This window comes from Stenella coeruleoalba (genome assembly GCF_951394435.1).
Source record: "Stenella coeruleoalba genome assembly, chromosome: 10".
Taxonomy (NCBI): Eukaryota; Metazoa; Chordata; class Mammalia; order Artiodactyla; family Delphinidae; genus Stenella; species Stenella coeruleoalba.
In genome coordinates, this window is record NC_137156.1 from 65,845,082 (window position 1) to 65,872,775 (window position 27,694).

At 59.6% G+C, this 27,694-nt stretch overlaps 1 protein-coding gene across 1 annotated transcript; it reads right to left on the reverse strand.

Moving 5' to 3' along the window:
* Positions 1 to 26,624, reverse strand: CELSR3 (cadherin EGF LAG seven-pass G-type receptor 3). Its single transcript, XM_079933451.1, has 35 exons — positions 22,868 to 26,624; positions 20,663 to 21,313; positions 20,009 to 20,234; positions 19,667 to 19,782; positions 19,238 to 19,326; positions 18,973 to 19,130; positions 18,262 to 18,425; positions 17,883 to 18,008; positions 17,623 to 17,792; positions 16,996 to 17,181; positions 16,324 to 16,440; positions 15,769 to 15,940; positions 15,474 to 15,615; positions 15,255 to 15,375; positions 14,754 to 14,937; positions 14,342 to 14,443; positions 12,909 to 13,003; positions 12,479 to 12,688; positions 12,050 to 12,245; positions 11,627 to 11,782; positions 11,129 to 11,303; positions 10,361 to 10,528; positions 10,010 to 10,136; positions 9,716 to 9,922; positions 9,342 to 9,516; positions 8,997 to 9,109; positions 8,133 to 8,212; positions 7,472 to 7,595; positions 6,920 to 7,036; positions 6,667 to 6,815; positions 6,300 to 6,415; positions 5,838 to 5,996; positions 5,091 to 5,291; positions 3,411 to 4,299; positions 1 to 1,849 (listed from the first exon to the last, which is right to left on the reverse strand). The coding sequence occupies exons 1-35, from the start codon at positions 26,607 to 26,609 to the stop codon at positions 1,822 to 1,824; spliced, it is 9,951 nt and encodes a 3,316-aa protein (XP_079789577.1). The 5' UTR covers positions 26,610 to 26,624; the 3' UTR covers positions 1 to 1,821.
* Between the last annotated feature and the right edge of the window lie 1,070 nt (positions 26,625 to 27,694).

The following is a 27,694-nucleotide window of genomic DNA, read 5'->3' on the forward strand; positions in this document are numbered from 1 at the left end:
AGATTTCTCCCAAAGGTCAGCCCAGCATGAATCATTCATAGCCACCCTCCTACCCCCCACCCCCAAACAGAATGAGGCAATAACCATTTTCTATAGAAGTTTATTCCCAAAACAGAGCGCGGCTTCACGGAACAATTTACACAGACAGGAAAAGGAGCCACTGGGCTGGAGGAGGGGGACGACCCCCAGAGAGGGGCATCTACAGAACCTAGGACATAGCAAGGACAGCCCCCTCTCCCCACAGCAGGCCCCTCAACCCTTCAAGGGCTGGGGTCACTCTGGGTAAGGAGAGCTGGGGTCCTGGCTGGCGGGATTTGGCACCAGTCAGTAAAGTAGAACTTTTAATCTCCTTGGAAACTGCCCCCCAAGAGGATGCATGAAGGAGGTGGGTGTCTGCAGGGACCCTCCACAACCCTGCATGGCCGCTGTTCCTAGTGGGAAGAGGATGCCTACTCTCGAGGCCTTCTAGGCCTGCTGCTCAGCAGGAGACTCAGGGCTGACCTTTGGCCTGGGGCTAGGGCTAGGGGTTAGAAACCCCTCAAGATGGCCAGGCTCAGGGTCCTCACAGGTGGGTCCTCCAAGCCCCTCTCCCACTTTCTCTACCTTCACTTGTAAACGAAGGGAAAAAAACATTCTCAACTGTAAACAAAGTGTAAAAGTTCAAAGTTTTAAATTGTAAACAAAGTTGAATGTTTTAAGTCTTGACCTGTAAACAAAGTAACAAAATTTAAAAGTCCCCAGTTCTGGACATCAGACAAAGTAATAAAAGTGAGTTTGTGAACAGGGTCCTAACAGTCATTTTTCCCTTTACAAGGGAATAAAGGAGGGATGGAAGAGTCACTTCCTGCAGCCCGGGTGCCTAGGGCCAGGGAGGCTCCTGTAAACATGGGAGGCAGTGGCACCTACATTCTGAGTCTTTAATTCCCTTGTTTTTGCTCCCCTTGCTCCCCCTCCTACCCCACCCTTCAGAATAAATTCTAGCAGGGGGCAGTGTCAGGGAATTAAATGGCACCACACACGTTTGTTCACAGCAGGGGCAGGGGCTGTGACCCCTCCATCCACCCTCTGCAGGAATGTCTGAATAGAGGCCTGAGCCCCTCCCCACGGGAGAAAGGGAAGCCTTGATCTGTAAACATGACATCTGCTGCTCCACCAGCGATCCACAGCATCAGTCCTGGGTCATAAGGCAGTAAGTGGCAGGGACTCCACATAATAAACACACACATCCACGGGGAGGGGCGGCATGAGCGAGCCCCTGTGAGGAGGTCAGAGGACCCCTGTTTCCAAGACCAACCCCCAGTCCCAAAAGTTTGGCCAGTGGGACATCCAAGAAAAAGCAAAGACTAATTCTGCACTTTGGGCCCTGACAATATTCAGATCAACTGGGGAATGGGGCGGGGGGAGCATTTACCCCTCCTGTCTGAATCCACCCTAGTAAGATGAAAGAACAATTAAATTGCCAGGGACCCAAATGGGGCGAAACTCTGCACCTCTTTCCCTCTGTCCCCCTCCCCCTCCCAGCCCAGCCTCAGAACCCCGGGAGACAGAAAAGCTGAAAAATAACATAAGCATATCTCTCTGGTTACAAAGGTACAAAACGTATAAAAGTCCTCCCTTCAGCTCCCTCATTCCGTGCACCTGTTACACACTTGCTCACATGCTCACAGACAGGCAGGGACAGTCAGCACTGCAGCAACAGAGAGAGCTGGGGGGCGGGGGTATAGGAGGCTGCCATGGGGTCAGCCCCCAACTCCTGGAGTCTCTTCTGTTAGCCCAAATCCTCCACCGCCCTCGGCTGGTCCTCATCTGCACGTCTGCCCCTCAGGAGTGACCCTCACTTCTGGGAACTCTGCAGAGATGAATGTGGAGATCGAAGGTGGTTGCTGAGAGTCAGGTGCCTCTGGACTCCCCCACCAAACCGGACCTGGGCCACCTCCCCCATCACCTTCGCCTCTCAGTGCCTAGCGTGCTTATGCCCATTCTGGGGTTCTCAGAGCCCTTCACCCATTGTGGACCCCAGACTCACCAGCAAGGCCCCTTGGCTGGCCACCAATGTCTTTTCTCTAAGCACTTAGTGAGCACCTACTATGTAAAGACTCTGTTAAGCACCTAACAGATTTTGTCTCAAAAATCTCCACACCTCAAAGAGTTTGCTACCACAGACATACTTTGCAGATGAGGAAACTGAAGCTCAGAGAGGTCAAGTGTGAGTCCAGAGCCTGAACCCCTGCTCAGTTACCCCAGCCCTCCCCCAACAGTCGGACCCTAAGGCTGGGCTGCAGGAGGATCCAGGTGGTGCTCACAGCTCCCTCTCATCCCCACTTCAGCATCCTTCCAGAGCCCTGGGCACCAGGACCCCAAATCTCCTGCCCCTCTCTCCTTCCTGTCTTCTCCCCCATCTCTGCTCAGGTTTTTTGTTGGTCTCCCGCCCCAAACCCAGGGTCTCCTTCCCTCCACCTACAGAAAGTCTTCTCTCACCCTACAGACCTCCACAGAGCCTGACCTAGCTGTTCCTCCTTCTTAAAACTCAATTCTGGGGGCTTCCCTGGTGGCGCAGTGGTTGGGAGTCTGCCTCCCGATGCAGGGGACGCAGGTTCGTGCCCCGGTCCGGGAAGATCCCACATGCCGTGGAGCGGCTGGGCCCATGAGCCATGGCCACTGAGCCTGCCCGTCCGGAGCCTGTGCTCCACAACAGGAGAGGCCACAACAGTGAGAGGCCCACGTACCGCAAAAAAAAAACAACAAAAAAAAAACTCAACTCTGCTTTTGGCTTCCAAGACCCGGTAATTCCTGGTTCCTCCCCACTCCGTCTCTGACTCCTGTACCCAGCTGCTTCCCAGGTATGTCTGCCATCCCCTACTCTTAGATGCACCGGGTCCCAACTCAGTTCCTGTGTGTCCTACCCCACAGAGCCCATAGGCAGAAGGAACTTAACATTGACTGAAGGCGTAGGTGAATGAATGATTTCCTCTCAAAGTAAGTTCTTCAGCCTGGCATGTAAGGCACCTACATCCTGGCACTACTTCTGGCCCCTCCTTATCCCGTACTACACCCTAAGCAAAGCCTCCTCGCCTCCCTGCCCCTTCCACATACCAGGCTACCTCCCGCTTCTAGGCCTTGGCTCCTGCCTTCCCCCCTCCACTGGCTCAAGCCCTTTGGAAGGCACCTCACTCTCCTCCTTAGTCCAGGAGGTGCAGGCCGCAGTCATACAGCCAGCAAGTTCTTGCTAATCACCCCATTCACTGCCAGATTTCTGCCCTCAGGCTGTGGCGCCCTGGCTGCGCAGCGCCTAGGGTAGCCCATGCTCTCTGCCAAACCCCACCCCATTCTGTGGCAGAATACAGGGCAGGGTGCGTGGGAGGTTGCCCTAAACTGATGGGGGTCTGAGCAGGTGGCCGGACCCTGCTTACTCTGAGTCGGGTGACAGCTCCGAGATGCTGTGGGATGTGGCAGAGCATGGCGTGGAGGGCCCAAGCGCAGAGGCTGTGGCAGAAGGCGTGGCAGTGGTGTGAGGGCCCGAGGGTGTGCTTGAGGACTGCACGGCAGAGGAGAGAGCTGAGGAGTTGAAGGAGGCGAGGATGGAGGAGAGAATGTCCAGCTGTTCTGTGGAGGGGCCGTGGCTAGGGCCACTGGCTGGGTCTCCCCTAACTCTGAGCAGCTGCGGGGGTGGCCCAAGGCCTTCTCGCGAGGGGTGCCGGCTAGGCACGTGGTCCAGCCGCTCCCCTGAGTTCGAGCTCTTGGACAGAGAGTCCAGGGGCCGGGACGGCAAGAGGGGGTCCCTTGAGAGTTGCCGCTGGGGAGACAGGGGCAGAGGTGGGGGCTGTGGGTCAAGGTCCCGGGCACCATGGGGCGGGGGCAATGTGCTCAACCACTCGCAGGGCGCCCCTAGGTCCAGCGCATCCCGTGACCCAAAGCGGCCAACCATGGCACCAGGGTAGTCCCTGGGTGGCTGCCTCCGTGGTAGGGTGCTGCCCCGATCCCTGGGCTCCAGACGGCCTGGCACAGCATCCAGGCGTTCCTGGGAACCTGGCCGACTCAGGGGACGCAAAACAGGGGCAGGGGCCTCCTCCAGTCGTTCACGGCTCAGCTGCCGCCTGAGGAGCAAGTCCAGTTGTTCTCGGGAGGAGTAGCGGCTGGCTGGCTGCGAAAGGCTGCCAGTGCCCCCTCCGGCATAGATGCGACCATAGGAGGCAGCTGGCACAGCACGGTGGCCCAAGGTGGCTGCACGGCACCAGGACAATTCAGGGGCGCCCCGGGTCTGTGGCACCAGCGGGTACTGCAATCGGTTCTTCAGGATGCCTGTGGGAGGAACAAATGGGGGACAGTGTGTGTATGGGGGCCAGGAACTTCCTAGGTCTAGGGATGCAGCAGCCTCTGGAATCCCTGTGACACAGGGTTGGGGGCAGAAACCCTTTGGGGAGCGGGTACAGAGGCCGTTCCTGGGAATCCCAGAGAGGCTGCAGGATAGGGGTAAGAGTGAGGCAGTAATCCCCGGGGTCAGGACAGAGGCAGTCCCCGTGGTGCAGGGGTAGGTGCAAACCTCTCCCCAAGGTCAGAGGAGGGGCAGCCCACAGGTCTGGTAATGCAGGCCAGGTCAAAGAGGCAGGAATCCCCAGGGTTGGGGCAAGAGCAGTCCCTGGGGTCCCTGTGATGCAGGGGTGAAGGGAGAAACCCCTTGAGTTGGGACAGGGACAACCCCTTGGGGCCCCTGTAAAGCAGGATAAGGTGGCAGAAACCTTCCAGGTTAGAGCAAAAGTTCTGAGATCTGGGGCAGAGCAGCCCCTATGGTCCCTGCAAAGCAGACTGGGGTTGGGGGAGGGGGAGGAATCCCCAAGGTTGAGGCAGGAGTGGCCTCTGGGGTCTCTGTGGTGCAGGCCAGGGTATGCAGGGCAGTCAATTCTCAGGTCAGGATGAGGTAGTCCCCTGGGACTGTGAAGCAGCTCAGAGGAACAGAAACGCCCATATCAGAGCGAGAGAAGCTCTCAGGATCCCTGTGAGGCTATTTGGATTAGGAGGATGAAATCCCCTGGCTCAGGGCATGGGCAGTCCCCAGGGTCCTTGAGGCACAGGCCAAAGTCAGGGATCCATACCTTTTCTCTGGCGCTGGGCCCGACCCAAGGAGGTTTCATCTCCACTGGTCAGGGCCAGGTCCGGCTGGTTGTTGTTGGCTGCGTCCTTGCTGGTGTCCAGTCCCAGGCGCCTTTCAGAGCCCCAGGTCTGCAGAACACAGGGAGCAGCCTCACATCCCCCCAGGGCTGGCCAGTAGGACAAGAGATCATTGCCATCCACATCTGTGGAGCCAGGGCAGATAATAGGAGTCACCCCAGTGACTCACAACCCCTGTGATCCAGACTCAGTGGCCCCCTAACCCTAATGACTCCTGAAATCTGGGTCTTTCTCATGAAGCAGAGGTAGGAATAGCAGAATGCGTCTCAGAGATCAATGGAATCATCCAGCGCGGGGGATACTGATAAGCTCCCCCTACTCTTGACTGGAGGTGGATAGAGCCTGGAGGTGGGGGAGCCTGACAGCTGAGGGGTCAGGAAGACCAGGCTGAACCCCAGCCCTCAGGGAAGAGGAGGGGCTGGAGAGATGACATGTCACCCTATAACATCCCTGACCTTGTTCTTCTGTTGCCTGGGCCACTCCTGGGTCTCTAGCCAGCAGAACTCTGCTGGGAGGCTGGATGGGGAGAGGTATGTGGGGGACCAGTGATGACCCCAGGTTCCCAATAAGTCGGTCCCAGGAATCTTCAGGGGATAGCAGGCTTTCTGAGTCACACCAAATGGAATATGGGGTATCTCTTGGTCGCCCATGGGGTCAGAGGGCCCCATCACCTTTGGGGTGTGTAAGGAGCCTCTCACTCTGGGCTGCCCGGCGGAGTGGACGCTGGAAACGCCCCCGCGTCCGGCCATTGTCCTCACTTTCTGAGGATGGGATGGACAGACTTCTCTCCTCCTCCAAGGACAGGTCACTGTCAGAGTCAGAGTCTGCACCTGGAGTTGGGAGATCAGGAGGAAGACACAGTGGTGGCCAGGGGAGGTGAGGGACTTGGGGGTCTCGAGGAAGGCTATGGCAAGGGGGCTGGGGCCTTGGGGAGAGAGCTTGGAGTGGGGGTAGGGACAGAAGGGCTGGGACTTGCCAGGAGAACCAGGCCTGGGTGGGTAGATGCTTCCTGGGGCCGTGACCTCAGGGGAGCTCACCCCAGCATAGTCAGCTGCTGCTCCCAATTTGGGGCAGAAGAATGAGGAATGGGGGAGAGACCCTCTACCTCCCTCCTCCTTGGGCCAGGCTCCCACCTCCACCAGCATCTCGATGGAACATGGCCACATCCAGGTCAGTGGGGCCAGCGTGAGCCTGGAGGCCGTGGTCAGTGTGGTCGGCAGCCGAGCCATGTCGAACCAGGACGTTGTCCCTGGAAATGCGGGAGCCCCCCCATCAAAGAGGGATGGGATGGGGTGCTTTGGACACAGGTGTGTCCGTGAGTAAACAGGTGCATGTGGAATGGCTCTGAAGGCACCCCTGGGTGTGTGGCAGGAGGTATCTGGGGCAGAGGCAGCAGCAGAGGCCCAGATGGCTGAGATGGCTGGAGCCACCCCGAGGACCTGGTAAAGTGGGGCTGGTCTGAGATGTGTGCCCCCCTCACGAGGAGGCCCCTCCCCTCACCTGAGGTAGCTGCGGCCCCGCTGGCTGTCTTGGTCCTGGGTCCGGCCAGAGCGGGCACTGCTCACTGAGGAGATGGTGGAGGCGCCCAGAGTGATGCGGATGAGGCCGCTCTCCTCGAAGAGGGCCGTGTTGTTGTAGGCCCCGGGGCCCTGGGGAGGTGGTGAGGACAGGAGTGTGAGCCAGCCTGGAGAAGCCTCAAACCCTGGCCTCCCAGGGCCCCCACCCTGACTCCCTGGCCCTGAGAGCCCCTCACCGTCCCAGGCGTTGGCCTGGCCTCCTCGGGCGCTGCCTTCCTGCCCAGACAGGCTGGTGTCCAGGCAGCCCGAGCATCTGCGTTCAGGACACAGAAGAGCAGCAGCACCGCCAGGCCCTGCGGGTCAGCAAGGATCATTGAGGGGATAGTAAAGGTCAGTGAGAGGTCAGAAACAAGGCAGAGGTCAGAGTAGGGCCACAAGGGGGTCAGCTAGGGCTGGTGTAAGTCACTGTGGGTCAGCAAGTGGGATCGGTCATTGCAGATTAGAGTGAGGCAGTGAGAAGCCCAAGGGGGGACCCAGTAAGGGAATCAGGGAAAGTCAGCAGACGCAGTGAGAGGTCAGAGTGGCATGAGTGACCGGGGTCAGTGAAGGTCAATGTGGACTAGCAAGCGGCCAGGAGCCTCAGCACTGGTGAAGGTCAATCCAGGATCGGCAGTAGTCTGGTGTCAGTCATCAGGTGGGAGTCAGCTCTAGGCCTGGGGTCAAGGCCCTGGGCCCCACCCTACTGAAGCCCCATCTGGTCCAGGGTGAGGGAGGGGTGCCAGAGTTACCTGGAGCCCACAGAGTCCAGCGTGGAGGTAGTGGAAGGCCAGGATGCTGTGGTTGACCGCCAGGAGGCCAAAGAGCCAGGAGGCACTGACCAGTAGAAGGAGCAGAAATGAGCTGCGAAGGGTCCTGCCGCGGGAACGTGAAAGGACACAGGACATGTGAGGGTCACGCAGGGCTCACACGGGAGACATGGGAGGACACGCAGGGTCACAAAGAGGACACCCAGGGGACATGGAGGGAAAGAAACTCACACAGAAACATGGAGGTCTCAGGAGGGCACTAGGGGAGTCTGGAAGTCACAGAAAGAACCAGGAGAGTACTCAGGGAACCATGAGGGGACATGGGGAAAGCAGACTGAAAGCGGTGGGTGGGGCATAAGAGAAAGCATGGAAAGTAGGTGGAAATGCACGGGGCAAAGGGCAAAGTGAGCCACCCAGGCCTTGGGAGATACTGGAGAGACAGCAGGGCACAGACAGACCTGTGGGGCCAGAGTAAGGCAAGGGTGCCAGAGAGGGACTGCAGGCCAGGGCAGATGTGACTTCATCCCCCTACCCAGAATCTGGAGCCCAGCCTGCACCAGGGATGCTCTGGGAACCCCCAAACCCCACCCAGGAGAGGGCTGCCATTCTAAGATCCCCCACTTCCTCCAGCCAGCCAACTCACAACGCAGAGGTCTTCTTGGCCTCCCTCTGTCCAGAGGAGCAGGATGTTCGGGCAGCGAGGAGAAACATCGTCCCATTCATCTGGACCCGTGGCCAGACATGTGGAACAGGGGCATGGCAGAGAGAGACAGAGATAGTGAGAGAGACAGGGACAGAGAGACACTAAGACTCAGAGAGAGAGGCAGAACCAGTGAGAAACATACGCGCGCACACACACACACACACACACACACACACACACACACACACACAAAATACATAGATCAAAAACAAAGAGAAACAGAAGAGGGGGACTTCCCTGGTGGCGCAGTGGTTAAGACTCTGTGCTCCCAATGCAGAGGGTCTGGGTTCGATTCTTGATCAGGGAACTAGATCCCACACGCATGCCGCAACTAAGAGTTAGCATGCCACAACTAAGGAGTCGGAGAGCCACAACGAAGGAGCCTGCAAGCTGCAACTAAGGAGCCCATGTGCCACAACTAAAGGAGCCAGCGAGCTGCAACTAAGGAGCCCGCCTGCTGCAACTAAACCCAGTACAACCAAATAAACAAATATATTAGAAAAAAAGAGAGAGAAACAGAGGAGCTTAGAATCATAGAAAAAGTAAGAGATAGGGAACCAGAGAGGGACTGAAAGATGGAGGTGGAGAGAGAGACAGATGTGGGGAGAGGAAGCCGAGTCTCTGACCCCACACCTCCCACCTCCATGCCAGTTGGGCAGGAACAGAAATGGAGGCTAAGCCCAGGAAGCCTGCAGACTGCCACCTGGCACCCTTCAGCTGATACCACCACACCTGCTGCAGGGCCGCCTCCCGCGACCCCCCACCAAGGGGAGTGCAAGGTGGCACTGAGTGGAGGGCACTCACCATGATGACAAGGACGACAGGGCCTGCAAAACTCCAGATGAGGGGCTCGTGGATCGAGATCCAGCAGAAGTCAGGGTTCCCGTAGCCCTCAGGATCCAGGCCGACAGCCAGGCCTGTTGGGGAGAAGAGATAGGACAGAGGAGATGTATTCTAGAGCTGCTGACTCTCTCACGTATGGGGAGAAGCTGGGGTGGGGGCAGAGCAGCCTCCTCCCTGAGCAAATGGCAAGGGAGATTGAGGTTGGGGTCATGATCAGGATTGGGGGCAGGGGCAGGGGTCAGGCCATGTGATGGATGGAGGTCAGGGGTCACAGGCCTGGTTGAGGCCAGTGAGCAGGGCCCTCACCCAGCAGCACAGCAGGGACGCCCCAGCCCAGGGCGTGGTAGAAGCGCATGGCGCCGCGGTCCACGTTGCGCGGCTCGACCTGCATGCGGTAGAGGTGCAGCCCCTGCACGAGGAGCCACGCGAAGGTGCTGAGGAAGAAGTAGTGCAGGAGGATGGCAACCGCGGTGCACAGCAGCTGAAGGCAGGGTTGGGGGGCGTCAGGACCTTTCCTGCCACGCCCCACCTCTGACCCCTAAACCACTGCACCTTACCCCAGGATCCTGCCCCAAACCCTGGCCCCAACCTGAGCACCTCTGACCCTGAACTCTGGCCCCAGGCCTTCCTGGGCCAGGTGAGGTCATCAGGACACAGGTCCCCTGGCCCTGACCCTGCACCTGGTTTTGGGTCCTGTGGATCCCCAGCAGGAAGAGGAGCTCTGCCACTCCCAGGGCAGCAGCCACATTGGCATGGATCCCACGCATGTTGGACTTGAGGCTGCGCAGGCTCAGCAAGACGGCTGCGGTCAGCAGCAGCGCGGCCACGGACACTGCTATGACCACATGGGTGAACACAGCCAGCAGCTCCAAGTCACCCTCCAGCCGCTGTGGGGACAGGGATGGTCACTGGGGTATTGGGCACTCCTGCCCTTTGACCCTCCCACTTCCTCAGGACTCTGAACACAGCCCCACCTCACGGGGAGAGGCATCCATGAGGACCCCAAAGGTGCCCGTCCGGCTGCAGCGACACCGTGCGTGGGACCCGTTCCTGTGCACCAGCTCACAATCCCGTGCTGTCCACATGCCGTGCTGGTCCGCCCTGTGGCCACAGGGCAGTCAGACCTACCATCCCCTCTGGGGAGTGCCCCATCGCCAGGCAGGGGTTTGTGAGAGGCAGTGGGAGGGGCCGAGGGTGCCTGGAGTTGGGGAGCAGCATTCCTCATGGGTCTGGGTGCACAGGGGCATTGGTGGGGGCCCCAGGGGCAGGCTTGGCCTCCCAGGGGCTACCGGGGGACCAAGGGTTTCCAGAGTGGAGGTCCTCACGGGCCAGGCGGGTCCCACTGCACGCAGATGGCCTTGCTGCGATTCGCTGTCTGTAGCAGGCGGAACTCCAGGCTGATCGGGGACTCTAGGACACCCCTTAGGAAGTTGCGTCCATGGAACACAGCCACACTGACCACCGGGGAGTTCATAACAGGGTTCTGGGGAAGCCTGAGGAGACAGCCCACCTGGTCTTGGGCACTGCTGATCTCCCCAGGCTCTGGCTGCCCACCTCACTGTCTTCATGTCACTTGCCATGGCCCACCCAGAGTCTGAGATGCCCTAGAGTGGATGCTGTTTCTGAGAACCCTTTTAGCCTCTGTTGGGCTGCTTCAAGACCAGGAGTCCATGGCCTGGTTCTGCAGAAATGCAGCTGAGAGGCTTCAGACCCACTGCCCACACTGGAGTCTGAAGCCCAAGCAGCTACAGACTTTGCCTCTCAGTGCCCTCCCTTCCACCCCCGGCTGACCTCCTTCAGTCAGCCAGTCTTTGCCTATCTCCATCAGCCAGTTTGCCTGTCTGTCTGGCTCCTGTATCCTTTATGTGCCTGGCCCCAGCTGTGGCTCTGTGTCTATCTCTTCATTTGCACAACTGCCCAGGACATGATTCACATGGAGCCCAGCATGGACAAGGCTTCCAGAGTCATGGGCAGGAGCCTCTCTGTATGATTGTGAACCTGCTCATTTGTCCACCGAAAAAGGGGGTGCTAGGCTGGGGAGAAGCTTGCGGGAAGCCCAAGGGTGAGGAGCCTGGGAGTAACTCTACTCATACCTGGCACCCCGGCGCTCGGCCTGGAACTGGGCAGGGAGCAGCCCCCCTAAGGTGCGGTAAACCAGGAGGATGACGATGGAGATCCCAGGCTCAGGCTCGGGCTCTGGGGGTGCCGGCGGGGGGGCCACACTCGAGGTGGTGGAGTTCTCCATGCTGCTGCCACTTGTGGACAGAGCTGCCAGAGGAGGGGGAGGAGTTACTGTCAGTGACCCCTGACCCCAAGCACCCACAAACGCAGATCTGAACCCAACCCAGCATCAAGCATGGGAACCTCTTCCCTTTGCAGGTCCAGAACCAGGGTGGATGCAGAGAGCAGAAGCCCATGAAGGACACATGGGTCACCCCAGCACTGGATCCTGACTATCAAGGCCTGGGCGAGGTCACCTGCGGTGAGGGGAAGGGTCTGGCAAGGGGAGAATTGACAGTAGGGCGACATGGCATCTGGCTTAGAGGGCAAGGAACCAGGATCTGGCCCGTGGGTAACCCCAGGGCTCTTACCTTCAGGTGGGGACAGCCGTGGTGCCTGGGAAGGGAGCAGCACGTGTGTGTGAGGATCCCAGGCATCCTGGCCCCGGAAAAGGTTGCTGTGGTAACGAGGGTAGCGACGGGTCCCCCGGCTGGGACTGGGGTGCTCCATGCGGTCAATGCTGAGCACTGCCCGGGAGGAAGAGGGGTGAGACCCATCAAGGATCTCCTCCCTGTGCTGAGGGTCCCACTCCCTCCTCCTCCCATCCTGTACCCAAGTTCCACAACCCATAGCCTCCTTGCTACCAGCGCAGAGCCTGGCCCTGCAAAGCGCTGAAGGTGGCAGCACAGCCTCCTGCCACTAAATGTTGACATCAATAGCCCCCAGCCCCTCAGACCTCCAGGTCCTTGCCCTTTCACGGCCCCCTGCCCCGCCCCACCCTACCCTCCACATACTGATGTTGGGTGTCACCAGCCCCACGGGATTCAGGTACGTGAGTTCCATATTCTTCGCGAGCGTGGCCGCGTACTCCTCCAGGTGCTGCACCAGCCCGGCGCTGCCTGGGGAACCCCCAGGGGCCCGCTGCCCCAGCGCTGCCCACAAGTCCCCAGTCTCTGGAGCAAGCAGTGCAGAGCCAGCCCACAGCAGATTCTGGGAGGAGGGAGGTGAAAGTGGGCCCAGCCAGGTGAGGATGTGTGAGGGGACAGGGCATGCCTGAGGGGTTTGGTCAGGTGCTCAGAGAGGTCCCAGTAGGGTATGGCTCTGGAGGGGACAAGGGGAGAGAGAGAGAATCCAGGGCCTTCACTTCCCCGGGGTCGGGAGGGGCCTGAGCAGAGGGGCGGGGGTCAGGGCCAGGGGATCGGGAGCCCAAGGTGTAACCCCACCTCATTGAAGTGGGCGTCTTGTGTGGCTGTCAGCCCGAAGCCCTGCTGGTGACTCTCAAAGGCCAACAGGTGGGCCAGCAGGCGGGCAGTGACTCGGACATCTTGGCTGAAGTAGTGGTCAGTGTGGCCAGTCACCTCCCGTAGCCTCTGAGCCAGCTTCTTAGCCTCCACTGTATCCAGGACTGTCTTGTTCAGCTCTAGGCCATCCAGCTGCCAGGACAAAGATGGGGATGGTCGCTCTGTGGTCACTTAGGCCTTTCTCAAAAGCCTCACAAGAAGAAGAGTTTGGATTAAAGGGCAACTGGGAAAAGCCCAGGAGGTCAAGGGCTGGGGCATGATGTCTGGGGCCCAGCACAGGCCTAGGGAGACTGAGGCCAGGGCCAGAGCCAGGGCTGGTCTCGAGTGCAGGGCAAAGTCTGGGCAGTCTCACCAGCAGATTGAGTTCTCGAAAGGCAGGGGAGGTACAGTTGAAGAGGTCAGGCTCCAGCCAACCCTGGTCCTCGTCGCATAGCCGCACGGCAGCTCCTGAAGGCAGTTGACCCCTTGTCAGGCCTGGGGCCTGGACACCTTCATTGAGGAGGTGACCACAGCACCCTCCCCTACCCCAGGGGGAGCTCTGAAGCAGAGACCAGGTAGTAGGCATCCACGGCTGGACCCCTGGATAGAAAAGCCCCAGCCCCCAGCCCAGATGGGCCCCAGGCGCTTGTCAGTCAATTCCTGAGGGGTCTGTGGACCATTTCGAACCACCATGACATAAAGAAGAACACAAGGGCAGGACTGTGTGTGTGCATGTGCACCCAGACACACACACACAGGCCAGGACAGCTTCACAGACATGTGGCCCAGGGCAAGAACACAAAAACCAATGCTCACACCTGCACACGAGTAGATGTGTGGCCCAGGACAAACACACAGATACACAGTGCACCCCCAGGAGAATTTTGTGACCAAAATGAAGTGGGGGTGAAAGTTCTCACACAAATTTTAACTGCCCCAGTGGTGACTTTGCTGCCATCTCTCCCTTATCTGTGAGATTGGAATTAGAGTTGAATGAGAATTGACCTGGGCCTTAAGAGAGCTTGTAGCCACCAGCAAGAGGCCCCCTGACTTAAACACAGAACCCCCTCCCCAAAAGACAGACACAGACGCGTGCACAGGCACAGAAAGACGCACAAGAGCATGCACACGCAGACAGTCTCTGTTCAGCCACTGCAGAGACCTCAAGCAGCGGGAAGGGTTCTGTGAGGACCTCAGGCAACAGAGAGGAGTCTGTGGGGTCCTCAAACAGAGGGCAGGGGTCTTTCAGGACCTCAGGTAGTAGGGAGAGGCCTGCAGGAACCTCAGGAACTGAGAAGGGGTCTACAAGGACCTTAGGAAGTGTGTGTGTGGGGAGGGGGTGTCCTCAGGCAGTGGGGAGTGGTCTCTGAGGACTTTAGGCATCAGAGAAGGGCCCCCAGGGTCCTCAGACAGTCGGAAGGGGCCTCCAGGGGCTTCAAGAAGCTGGGAGTAGCTTTTAGAGACCTCAGGCAGTGGGGAGGGGTCTGCAGGGACTTCAGACAGCAAGAGGGATCTGCAAAAGCTCTGGCAGTGGGAGGGGGCAGCGCACCTGAGCAAACACGTACCCCTTACCTGCACCCCGCAATCCTGCCCAGAAGCCAAGAGAAACAGATGGAGGCTCAGTGAGGATGTGGGGAGGAACCCAGAGCCCCTAAGAGGTAGGGAGGGGCCCACATCGACTCCTACCCCACTCCCACCTCTTTGTAGGAACAAGGCCCACCAACTCAGGAAAAGAGGTGGCTCCGGCAAGCCAGAGGTCAGGCCTTCCCCGACCCTCAGCTATTTGCCTGTCCCCCAGGTACTCACCCAGAGCCCCCCGAGGACAGGGCACTGAGGCCAAGACACCAAACTTGGTCTGAGGCCACCACACACCAGATCTCAGGGACTTGGGGCAGGCGTCATAGAGCACTAGGGAGGAAGGAGGCACTGAGCCAGGCAGTCAGGGGCTGGAGCAAGGGACAGCTACATCCACTGCCCCCCACCTACCCCAGGCCCACTGCCTACCACTCTGCTGCTGGCCTCATGGGAGCTGGCCCATCAGATTCTGTGACAGGTCCTCAAAATACTTGGGGCAAATGTGGGAGTGCCTGGGTGTAAGTGGTCTCCCTCAGAGAAGCCTCCCGGAGCCCCTACCCAAGAAGCCAAGCATGCCATGGGACTTGGTGACAGCGTGCCAGAGCCAGCCCTCTGTATGTGGAGCTGGGTGGAGCCTGCTCACCCCGGCAGCCGCTGGCTGTCACCTCTGCAAAAGGACTGTCACAGCTGTTGCACTGGCGGCCAAGGGCTCCTGGGCGACAGGGGCACTGCCCGCTGTGGGGGGCGCATGAACGTGAGGTGGAGCCCACAGGGTAGCAGTCACATGGGAGGCATGAGTCGCTGCCCCGCGGTCGGTAATGGAATTCCTGTTTGAGAATGGGTCAGGGGCCTGAGGTCAGAAGTCAGGGCTTAAGGTAGGGGTCTCAGGTCAGGGCTTGGGGAATGAGTGGAATCAAGGGCAAAGGGTCAGGAGAACAGTGCTCACAGGCCAGAAGGAAGACTGGCCTCAAATGAAACATAAGAGAGGGGTTAGATGTCAAGGACAAGAGATGGCAGTTAGGTCACGGCATAGGGGTAAGAGGTCAGGGGCTGAATCAGGTGGCAGAGGTCAGCAAGCTGGATAAGAATCACAAAACATGTCTACAGAAGAGTTAAAAGGTCAGGGGACAGGGGACAGGCGCACCTTGCAGTGACACTGCCCACTTGTCTTGTTGCAGTTGGGGTCAAAGCCCTTATGAACGTCGCAGTTGCAGGGGCCACACGTTGGGCTCCCCCACCAGCCCCGTGGGCACTGTTGGTCCATCCTGGGGTGGACAGCCACGTGAGACGCCTCCACCACATCTCAGTGACCCTCCCTAACTCCCACCAGCTCTTTCCATCATCTCAGCCCCCAGCCCCTTACCTGTGCTCACAGTGGTGCCCAAAATAGCCACCTACACAGTCGCAGGTATAGCCATGGGGGGCCCCAGGGAGGTGCCGGCATGACCCCTGATTCTGACAGGGGTTCAAGAGGCAGGCGTCCACACAGCCCGGGCCATAGTAACCTGCAGGTTGGGTCAGGGAGCTCAGGACACTGGCCACAGAGCATGGGAGGAAGCAGGCACCTGTCCTTCTCAGTCCCTGCCTCCTCCAGGCTCTCCAGGTCCCCCAATCTTCACCACGAGCCCCAAATCACCCTGCCCCCACCCAGGCCCCACCTGGCCAGCAGGTACAGGAAAAGGTCTGCCAGAGGTCTCGGCAGTCAGCATGGGGTGGGCAGGGCCCAGATGCACAGGCGTTGGTCACGACACAGCCAGGTTCCACGTTCACTCGGTGGCTTGGGGGAAGCAGGGCTGGGGAGCCCGAAGGCGTGGAACCAAGCCATACTCCCTACGGACACAGCCAGCAAGGGGTGAGACCCATGCCAAAGCACCTCAGCCCCAAGCCCAGCAGAGCCAGCCACCTGCTCTGATGACCCCTGACATGCAATCTCCCTACAAACCCTAGACCCTGACCCAATGGTCCCAGTTCTGTGGCCCCGTGGGACCCCTAATCATGTGTCCCTGACACAGGCCTCTAATGACCCTTGATAATCTAAGCTAGACTCTCACCTCCAACAGCACAGAGAGGCTTGATCTGTCTCTGATGGCTCTGGGTCACCACTACCCCTATGCCAACCCCCATGTGAATGCAGCATTTCAGGTCCCAAGGCACCTCTGATCTCTGACCACTCACCCTACTGCCCCATATCATGTTCGCATGCTGATGCTCACCTGAATACAGCCAACCAGACCCTTAGAAGCCTCCTCTTCACTGCTGGGAGGCAGGCCTCCCACGTGGAGTCGCTTTACCTTCAGGCCCTGCAGCTCACTCCCCACCGCCAAGGTGTCCTGGAGGAAGAGGACAGTCAGCACTAGGGGTGTGGGGGGGACCTGATGGGCCCCTGCCCTACCCCAGTGTCAGTTTTGGCTTTATCCTAGGCCTTATCCTGCACCACCATGCTCTGTCCCTCTGGCCCAGAGGACTGGTCTGGAAATGAAATGCTCCCGAGTATGGAGGACCTGCTGGAGCATGGGGGACGGGTGACAGGAAGTTTTCAGTCCAGAGCTGGGCTCAGACTGGCCCTTCTCTCCTGGACCCTGAACAGACCCTAAAATTCCATGACTTTGAGCTGGGAAGATCAGGAGACCAGAAAAGGTTTCCAGAAGTTTGGCAAAGTGCTAGCTGCAGAGGTACCCCAAGAGTAGGCCAGAAATCTGCGTAGCCTCCCTGACATGAGGAGGGTGTAGCAGAGTGGGCTCAGAGCGAGGACATGAGGAGGGGGACTCGGGGGAGAATATCAGACTATGTGCAGTGGAGGGAAGTGAGAGGACTAGAGGTGGGGTCAAATGAGGTGGGTCTAGTCGGAGGCTGAGAATGGACCACCCCAGGGTTAGAGGTCAGACCTGGAAGAGGCTAAAGTCCAATGAGACCATGAGGACATGGTGGCCCCGCCGGCCACCTGGCTCCTCCTGCAACTCCAGCCGCAGATCATGCCATCGGCCATCACTGACAGTCACCTGGTCCAGGAGGAGGTGGGCAGCGCGGCCCGAGCCCCTGGTCACTGTCACAGACAGCAACCCCCGATCCAGCTGTGGGTAGAGAGGCACAGCCCTGGGGTCAGAGCCCCAAGTTTGGCTGGGGCTAGGAGTATCAGGAGGTGAGATCTGAGGGCTCAGAGGTCAAGAATACCAGAGGTCAGTACAGCAGGGACAAGGCTATATTTGGCACATAGGGCACTGTGCCCAGGGACACTATGCAGCAGAGAGTGAAGTTAGGGGGCAGAGGTCAGGACGAGGGGTCATGGATTAGTGCAGGTGGCACAAGAGAGCTATGCTGGTATGCTGCACCTGCAGAGGATATGATAGTGGGGAAGAGGGTCAAGGGCCTGGGTCCAGAGCAGGGTCAAGTATAGTCAGTACATCTGGCAGAGAAGTATGCTGTGTGACCAGGCCTGAAACCACAGGAATGCTGCTGGTGCATTAGAGATTGAGAGCTGAGGGTCTAGGGAGGGGTCAGGAGGACAGACACACCTGACAGAGGAGTGTGCTATGTGGCCCAGCCTGGACTTGCATCAGGACCCCCTGCTTCGCCCGTGTCCGAAATGCCAGCCCCAGGTACCACGGCACAGATACAGCCATGTCATTTCCAAAGTCCCAGCTCAGTGTGCCGTTGCCACGGAAATGGTGGGGATGGGCCATAGCTGGTGGGATAAAAGGAGAAGGGTCACAGGCCTCACCTCAAGAACAGAATTTACCCTGCAGGCTCCTCCTGCCCCAGGCTGCCCACTCACTGAGCCGACAGTCTTTGCCTCCGAAGCCCACAGGGCAGTCACAGCTGAAGCCACCCCAGCGCTCTGAGCAGAAGCCGCTGTTCTTGCAGGGGCCTGAGTCACAAAAGTGCAGCTTGGCCTGGCAGCCTGGGAGAGGAAGGTACATAGAGGAGGTAAGAACACAAGGTGGTGGGGGGCGCAAAACACAGAGGTCCGGGGGGCTGAAAGTGGCCATGATCTTAGCCCCATGTTCTCTCGGGGGGTAGAATTGGTAGGACTCAGGTCCTAAAGGCTAGGCTACAGCGTTCTGCTTGCCAGGAAAGGAGACAAGGAGGAGGTCAGATTTTGAGTTAATCCACATAGCTTTCCACCCTTTCCCTATGATGAGGACATGGCCTACCTGCCATGGTGCCGTTGTTTGCAACAAAGGATGCCATGTCCACTCGACGGCCATCAATATGCAGGTCCCGCATGCAGCCAACAAAGTCCTTGTGGGACACGGGGAAGTTCTCGGGAAGGTTGGGGACACCCCCCAGGAGCAGAGGGCCTGTCAGGTCCAGGGACCTGGGGGTCAGAGGTCCAGGTCATTGGTGGGACTGGGGCCAGGGTAGGTTTGCTCCTGGTGGGGGGCATAGGAAATGGAGGGGGTAGGACTCAGAGGGTATGGTGATTGAGCAGGGAGGGTAAGATCAGGCTGAGGAAGGAACTGGAGACTTACTTCAGTTGCGGGGTGCAAAGGAGAGTTTAGGATGGGCAGATGGTCTGGGGAAAGGTGGAAGAGGCTGGGGTTGAGGATGAGGATGAAAAAGGGAGGCATTTGGGTGGCTGGGGGAGGGGATGGGGTCAGGTGGGCTGTGGGGCATTAGAGAGAGTGGAACCTTTGGGGGAGTGGAACCTTTGGGGGAGTGGGTGCCTGGGACTGTGTGGGAGTGGGCAGTCTGGGCAGAACACAGAGAGGGAGGTTAAGGTGAGATGGGGTTTCAGCATCCTAGTGGGGAGAGGGAAATACGGTGGTTTGGGGAAGGATGGGGAGTTTGGTAGGCAGTATTGGAAGGCTTGGAGTGGGCTTTGGCAGGCAGAAGGCTTGAGGATCAGGGGCTGGGGGCCTCACTTCTTGGAGCTTGTTTGTGTGCCAGCAGCCGCGCATGAGTAGTTGCCAATCTCAGCACCAAACTGCAGAGCCACAGCCATGTCGCAGTCATCCACGCTCAGCACAGCCACCTTGTCCTTGGAGGGGCCCTGAGCACCCCCCAGGGCATCTGTCCGGGGCTAGAGACCCAGGCACACCACTCAACAGGACCCCCAGGGTGACCCCTGAAGGGCAGAACCTGGCATCCCAGCTCCCCCCATACTCCCATGCCAAGGGTGGTGCCCACCTTGTTGTAGTATCTCAGATGCACTGTGTGCCACTGCCCGTCATTCAGGCCCCCTGGAACTGTGGGGCTGACCACTGTGTTGGACTCACCTGTGGGGTGGATGTGTGTGGAGGCTTGTCTGGAGCTGCTAAGTCCCCCTCCTCCTCCCACCCAGTCATGCAGGCACAGCTACTCCCAGGGTGACCCTGGATGCATCAGATAACTCTCCCCACTGGTGGCCACACTGGCTGGACCACAGTGCCTTTGGACAGGTAGGAGAAGCACACACTTCGTGGAGAGATGGGCTTTCCCATAGGGAAAGTGGTCCTCACTGTTGTCTGTTGGGCGTGGAGGTGTGTGTTCGGGTGTGCCCGTGGGGCTCGCACCCCTCAGCCATCTCACTCATACATGCACCCACTCGCGCCCATACTAGTCCGCGGGGGCACCCACCGGTGGAATATGTGAGTCTCACTTGCCCAGCCACGAGCTCCAGGGCCAGGAAGTCATGCTTCTCGTTCAGGCGCCCGTTGTAGAAGAGCAGCCCACTGGGCTGCACTGTGGCGAACCTGGGGGGGTGGGGCGCGTCACAAGCCGGACCCCTCCTCACACCCACCATCCCTGTGACAAGAAGGTTTGAGGGAGCTCACCCAGGCTAGGGTGAGAGAGGAAGTGGTGAGAGAAGGAGGGGAGGGGGCGGTGTCCTATGGGACGCCAGGGTGGGGCAGTCAGGAATCTGGGTCTTGAAGGTAATGGGGACCGCGTGCAGGCGCGCAGATGCGGGCGGGCACCTACGAGAGGGACAGCGTGAGGTGGAAGCGCTGCCGCAGGCCGCGGAACATGACGAAAGAACTGGGCGGGAAGGAGCGAGCCGCCACTTCGCAGCGCGGACCCTCGAAGGCGCCGCCCGCCGGGCACTGGCAGCGAAAGCCGCCGTCGGGCCCGTTGGCGCAGGTGCCCCCGTTGCGGCAGACGCCGGGCACGCAGCGTCCGGCCTCCGTGTCTAGCTCGCAGTCTTCGCCTAGGGGTCAAGCCGCAGTCAGAGGCGGTCAAGACCGCGCCCGCCAAAGCGCCAGCGGGCCCCGCCCCTCCGAAGGCCACGCGCTCCAGGCGAGCGCCAAGACCTCTGAAAAGTCCAGCTCCCTCGAGTTGGCAGCCCCTAGTTATACCTGACCCCACCCTCCCTCCCCGCCTGGCTGCGACCACGCCCCTCCCATGGTCCCGCCCTGTCCACTACCGCGGACCTCAGGGCCCCGCCTCTGCCCAGGGCCACGCCTCCTTCGCTACCTCGGCCCCACCAAAGCCTATTTCTTCGCGGCCTTAGGCTCCCTCTGGGCCAGGTTCTACCGCTTCTGGACTAACGGCGCCCAAATCGACCCCGGTTGGCTGAAGAGTGATGCCCAATCCTCACTTGCACTGCAGGTTCACCCAGCCCCGCGCCCTGCTCACCTGTGAAGCGCGGGCGGCAGACGCAGGTGTAGCCGCCCTCGCGCCGCGCGCAGGCGCCGCCATTGCGGCAAGGGTTGGAGTAGCAGAGATCGAGCTCTGTCTCACAGAAGTCTCCCGTGAAGCCTGGGGGGCAGCGGCAGCGCAGGCCTGCGATGGGCTGGATGGGTCTGAAGAGCGTGGAGGCGGAGGCCAGGAAGGGCGCAGAGGAGTCAAAGCGCAGCACGGACACACATTTCATGTAGTTCTCACAGGGCTCGCGCAGGCATACGTTGTCGTCGAAGGGCAACACGTCCAGGAGAGAGCGGGCGGCAAGTGCGGCTCGGCGCACGTACAGCTGCTCCTGCAGCTCCTCGGAGCTGAACCAGGGACCTGCAGATCCAGCCCCGGCCCCGCGTGGCGCCAGCGCTGAGAAGCTCACGTTGAGCACGGTGCCCCCCACGTCTGTGTCGTTCTGGATGTTGAAGATGAAGACGTCCTCGGCGGGTGTGGCAAGTACTGCGGCCACGCCTTCCAGGAAGTGGCCTAGCAGTGGCGAAAGGAAGCGTTCCTGCCACATGTTCTCAAGGCGCACGGTCAGGCTGTTGGCCAGCAACTCCTCCGTGATGATGATCACGCGCAGCACACACTGTGCCGTCACACTATGTAGCCCATCTGCAGGCGGAAGTGGGGGAAGTGGTCAGTCTGGGGTCAGCGGCTGCTCCTCCCTGGGACATAAGAGGGCTGGGGCCAGTGACTGCTCAGTTCCCCAGCACCTCTGTGTTAGCAGGCTGACCATGCCAGGACACAAGGAGGTCTGAAGCTTGTGATCACCAACTCTCTCAGCATCAAGGTGTCAACAAGTTGCTGCTTCCTCTTGCCTCCCTCCAACCCAGGGAAGGGCCTGAGCCAGGGATCAACCAACCCCCCCTCTGCCCCAACAGTGCCCATGGGTCAGCAAGTCATTCCTCCAAAAGCACACAAGAAGGTCCCTAAGTGATCAGTAACCCACCCTTCCCCAAGTTATCATGGTCAGCAGGCCAATCAGGACAGAAAGAGGAACCAAGGCCACTGACCACCGACTTTCCTTCCCCTCATCCCCCAGCATTGCAGAACCAGCAAAACATGCCCTCCAAAAATATCCCTCTAGGTCAGGGATCACCCATCCCCTATCTCTGGTCAGTCAACTGCTTTCCCAGCACTAGAAGGGTCCCTAACCCTGTGACCACTCAACCTCATCCCCCAGAACCCTGGGTCAGCAAGCTCCCTCTCTCCAGGAGGGCCTTGGACTCTGGCCTCCTCCTCAGCATCCTTGAATCAGCAAGCTGCCCATCATCCCAGACCTGGGTCCTGCGATTTCAGTGCCCACCCCCAGAAATTAGCATGAGGTGCTTATATGCCTTGTCTCCAGACCCTAGTACACACTGGGTGGCCAACAGCGATGGTTGTCCAGTGAACTGAGGGATGAATGTGCCTTCATTGGCAGTGCCAGGAGTCCATGCTCCAGAATTGGGGAATAAGCACTGGTAAAGTCTCTCCCAACCCCTTCAGCCTCCAGTATTCAGGACTGCAAGAGCTTCTCCTGCCTGCGCTCTCCTATGAGGGAACAGCTTGTGAAGGCCTGGGGACATGGCTGCAGAAAAGAGGCAGGTGGACCTCTGGACATTTCCCCAAAGGGCAGGGCCTTAGTCAGCCCCTTCAATAGCAGCCAGGTCTGCTCTCTGCCTGAGGCTGCCAGAGTAAACTGCTGTTCCCAATCACTAAACTACTGGCCTCCCTCTCCTCCACAGATGGGCTGAGGGTCATACCAGACCCAAAGTAACCCTTCATCTGAACAGGGATGTGGTGTGGGCTGACTGGTCTATGCTGGCTTTTCCTGGGACCTCCAGAGCATTACCCCAGGACTTCTAGCCTTTCAGGGGGAGGGGAGCTAGCCCTAGATTAACAAGCAGACAGTTCTTTACAGTCAGCAGACAGTTCTTTACAGTCTTTATGGGGTCTGCTAATGCCCTAGAATCTTTGGGGTTCTGTGGAGACTGCCCAAGACCCTAAACAGAGACTATATGACCCTAACCTGTGAGGCAGATCCTGTGGGGTGCAGGAACCCAGAGCTTAAGGGATTCTTGGAAGGCTTGAAAAATCCCTCGTTGGTTTGAAGTGCCTTGTGGGGCCCCTGAGGACCTGACAGGCTGAGGTCACTGGCTCACTTGATTAACCCTCGCCCCTCACCTGTGACAGTCACCAACATGGAGGCCACCAGTGGGCGGTTGTTGTCTAGCTTGCGGCTGAGTCGAAGCTCCCCGCTGGTCTGATTGACCACCAGCAGCTGCAGCTCATTGCCCCGCTCAAAGGAGTAGAAGAGGTGGTCAGAGACATCAGGATCGTAAGCAGGGATGCGCCCAATGATGCCTGAGGGAAAAGTGTCTGAGCGGTTGGATACATAGTTGTTGAAGAGGATCTGGAAGTTGTTGAGCACAGGGCTGTTGTCATTCTGATCAACCAGGCGGACGTGCACAGTGGCCCGACTGACCAGAGGGGCTGATGTGGCCTGCACAACAATCACATATTCCTGGCGAGCTTCATAGTCCAGGTCAATGAGTGCTGTCAACTCTCCAGAGAAGATATCCATTTGGAACAGCTCAGGGATGTTCCCCTCCACAATCTGGTACATTATATGAGCATTGGGGCCTTCATCAGGGTCCACTGCAGTGATCTGGGCTACCACCGAGCCCACAATGCTGTTCTCCTTCACTCGCACCTCAAACTCCTCAGCTGGGAAGACCGGTGCATTGTCATTAACATCCTGCACCGTCACCTGGATGCTGACTGGAGTCCGAAGAGGGGGCACACCTCGGTCCACTGCGTAAGCAGTCAGTTCATACACTGGTACCGCCTCCCGATCTAGCCGCCTCACTGTGCGGACAATGCCAGAGGTGGGCTCAATGGTAAAATCTCCATCCCCATCTTCCCCATTCTGGAAAGTGTACTGGACCCGGCCATTGGCATGAGCATCCCGGTCAGTGGCTGAGATCTGCAGGATACTGGTGAAAGGTGGGGCATCCTCAGAAACCAGCCCTCTGTAGTGGGAGGCCACAAACTGTGGAGGGTTATCATTCACATCATTGACCATCACCTCCACATAAGTAGTGTCTGCCTTCTGTGGGATGCCATTGTCCCGAGCTGTAATAGCCAGTGTGTAGGTCATCTGGTCCTCATAGTCCAGTGAGGCCTGCAGTGTAATGGCCCCTGAGTCTGCATCAATGCGGAACTGGGGCAGGTTGTCCTCCAGGAGATAAGTGATACGAGCATTCTCACCCACGTCATCGTCAGAGGCACTGATGACCACCACGGTGCTACCCACTGGCCGATCCTCATTCACACTCACTGAGTAGTGGGCACTTTGAAAGACAGGCCGGTGAGTGTTGGCATCTGTAATGTTGATGTGCACATAGCAGTGATCATGAAGGGCACGGTCAGATGCAGTTAGCACCAACTTGAAGTAGCGTTCCTGCTTGTAGTCCAGTGGCAGAGCCAGTGTCACCAGACCTACACCCCCCTGGGAGCTGATGGCAAAGCGATTCCGAGTGTTGCCTCCTGTGATCTGGTAGCTGATGGCACTGTTGGCATCACGATCTACAGCAGTCACACTCACCACACTGGTGCCCACGGTCGCATCCTCATTCAGTCGTAGGTGGTACTCCTTCATAGTGAACTCAGGGCGATTGTCATTAACATCCAGCACAGTCACTGTGACGCTGGCTGAAGCTGAGAGTGGGGGTGAGCCATGGTCTCGGGCCTCCACACCAAAGAAGTAATGCTCCACAGACTCACGGTCCAGGGGACCACTCACAGAGACCCAGCCAGTGGCACTGTTTATCACAAAGGGTGTATCAGATGCCACACCAGTTAGGGAATACTCCAATCTGGCATTCTCTCCATGGTCTGCATCCACTGCCTGAATGTGGATGACTGAGTGGCCCAGGGGCGCGTTTTCCAGGACTGAGACCTGGAAGGGCGTGCTGACAAAGATAGGAGTATGGTCATTGACGTCGACCACCTGGATGCTGGCCAGGCCTGTGTTGTTGGACAGTGGTGGGCGGCCTGCATCCTGAGCCCGGATGCGCAAGGCATACTCTCGCTCTGCCTCAAAGTCCAGAGGTGCCACCACCTGGATCTCGCCCGTGAGGCTGTCGATGGCAAAGTGGCCGCGGCTGTTGCCACTGATGATGTTGTAGTGCACCAGTCCGTTGGCGTCCTTGTCCCTGTCGGTAGCCGAGACGCGTAGCACCACCGTATGGGGGCGCACATCCTCGCGCACCTGCGCCACGTAGCGTTTCTCGCTAAACTGGGGCGCATTGTCGTTCTCGTCCAGCACGGTTATGTGCACACGTACAGTGGCAGAGCGCGGCCCGGGCTCTTGTCCCTGGTCGCTGGCCTCCACCACCAGCTCGTAACTTTCCATGTGCTCGCGGTCCACGCGACCGCTGGTGCTGATGAGCCCTGAGCGCGGATCAATTTCGAAGGCGGCAGAGGCGGCGGCGCGCTCAGCTGGCGGCCCCACAAAGCGGTAACGCAGGTTGGCGTTGGGGGGCGCGTCACCGTCTGTGGCACGCAACTGCAGGATGGGGTAGCCCTCCTCCACGTTCTCGCGAAGCGTCTCCCGGTATTGCGCCTGCTCAAATACCGGCGCGTGGTCGTTGCGGTCGGCCACTGTCACGGCCACCATGGTGGTGGCCGAGAGGCGCGGCGAGCCATGATCCTGCGCCGTCACGCGCAGGTAGTGGCGATCCATGCTCTCGCGGTCCAGAGCAGCCTCTGTGCGAATAAGGCCGCTCTGCGGATCGATGCTGAACAGTTCCAGAGAGCGGCTGTTCATGAGCGCAGCCAGCGAGTACACTAGGCGTCCGGCCTCGCCGATGTCCGGATCCTGCGCCACTACACGTAGCACCGCGGTCCCCGCCGCCTCATTCTCGGGCACCAGTGCCTGGTAGTTGTACTGCGGAAACTGTGGGTGGCGGTTCGCGGCGCGACGGGGGCGGGCCCGGCTCGCTGGGGGTATTCTCCAGGCTACATGCTCGGTCGGGCCCCCAGCGGGGCGCGGCCTCGGGAGCTGAGGGAGGAAGCGGCGGCGGAAGAGGACGCGGGAGCGCATGCGCTCGGGCGTTGGCTCGGGAGCTGTCCGGGACTCTCGCAGTGCTGAAACAGATGCGGAAGCTGTCCTCTCCTTGCGAGGTGCTGAATCCAGCCCGGGGCCGGATCCCACGGCCCCGGGAGGGCGGTCCGGCCGGGGCCCTGTCCTCCTCGCTTGGGATGTCCCGGTTCTCTCGCTCTGACCCCTGCGCCCCGGCGCCCACAATTCCCCGCAGCAGTGCGTGGTTCCCACTTTTTGGGGGGCGCCTGTCCCAGTATTCCTCTGGGAGAACACTGGCTGGGAACCACGGGGCCGAATCCGAAGGTCCGAAGGGAAGGGAGAGCTGTTCTCTGGGCCCGGGACCCCTGGGGAAAGGCGTTCTGGCGACAGACTATCTCTTTGCAACGGCCCTGTCCGCCCGCAAGAGGAGACCTCTGGACGCCAGCATAACAGAGACCCTGGTCCTTGTCCTGTCTCCTGCCCGCGGCTGCCAAATGTCTTGACTCCATATTCCGCTCCCAACCCCGGCTGCTCAGGGGGCCCTCGACCGCTTTGGTCGCTTTGCCTTCCCCCTCGGAGCCCCACGAAGACAGGTTCCCTGACTCCCAGGTCAGGCTTTCCATCCTCTCGGACCCTGGGCGACTCGGGACAAAGAGCTAAGGCTCCGCCGCCGATCCGCGCCCCTGGCCCCGTAGCAGCAGCTACCCCCGGGTCCCAACCTTGGCCCCCGCCGACCCCCAGCTCCTCCCGGCTAGGAGGGAACAAAGAGAGGAGGAGAAGGAGCAGGAGTAGCGGGGTGGTCGGCCCCCTGAGACCCCACCACGGCTGCCGCCTCGCCATCACCCCCTACTTCCCCACACGGCCTCCACTGTCCTCCGCCTGGGTCCAGGCCTTGGGCCCGCCTCGCTGCTCGGGCCCCCACCCGGGGCCCTGCCGCCGCCCTGGTCCCCCGCCTCTAGGCCTGTCGCTCCGCGCCGCCGCCACCCTCTGGGCACCATCTACTCCGCGGCCAGAGTCCCTTTGGGGAGCGGCCCCGGCTTTTGCCGCCCCCACCACAGCATCCCCGACGCTGCTGCCGCCTCCCGCCGCTCCAACATGGCTCCCGGCCGCTGCGATGGTTCGTTCCACCTCCGCCCCGAAGCCCCAAATCCGATGGTACAGGCTGTCGCGCATGGCAGCTCTGGATATCGAAGTTACTGCCGCCATCTTTATTGAGGGCGGAGCATAAGTGCTAACCGCGGTCCTGAACCGGGCTTGGTGCTTCACTGCCCCTGGTTCCACCCTCCTCGTGGCCACCGCCCTCACCAGCATCCCTCCCCCTAGGGCGCTGTCTCAGCTCCGTCTTCCAGATTTCTGCTTGCGGATCTCCCTTCCTGAGCACTAGTTTCGAACCCTGTCCCGGATTTTGGTCTGAAAATTTGGTGCCCATGATGTGCAGAGAAAGCGTTCTCATGACTCTTGGGCGGGGATACCATGTGGAATCCTGGGGTCGGAGGGGACGATGGCTGGACGGGGCCTGGGGTGCCAGCAGGCCAAACAACAGCCTTAACTGTTCGATCAAAACTTCGCTTTGTTTGTTTTTTGTTTTTGCTTTTTCGGCTGCGCTGGCTGCGGGATCTTAGTTCCTCGACCAGGGATCGAACTCGTGCCCCCTGCAGTGGAAGCGCGGAGTACTAACCACTGGACCACCAGGGAGGTCCCAATCAGTGAGTTTTAACTCATGAAACATGTCGCGACCATCTGTTTGTTTGGAGGGCCCCACCGGAGCAAACTTCCCTGCCTTGCTGGCCGCCAGCAGTCTTCCGGGTTGGGGGCTCTTCCACTGGAAGCTACACTCCCGCCTCCAGGCCGTGGGTCTCTGGAGTGCTCTGGAATGCCACGTGGAACCCGGCATTGCTGCACGGCTGCGGCCCGGCCTCCTAGGG

What these genes read in the sequence shown, in the direction of transcription:
- CELSR3 (XM_079933451.1), bottom strand. Translation starts at nt 26,609, where the DNA reads ATGGCGAGGCGGCAGCCGTGGTGGGGTCTCAGGGGGCCGACCACCCCG. An exon ending in GTCTGGTTGGCTGTATTCAG is followed by an intron (nt 15,941 to 16,323) that starts GTGAGCATCAGC and finishes CTGTGTCCGTAG; the next exon opens with GGAGTATGGCTTGGTTCCAC. An exon ending in TGGATGCCTCTCCCCGTGAG is followed by an intron (nt 9,923 to 10,009) that starts GTGGGGCTGTGT and finishes CTGTCCCCACAG; the next exon opens with CGGCTGGAGGGTGACTTGGA.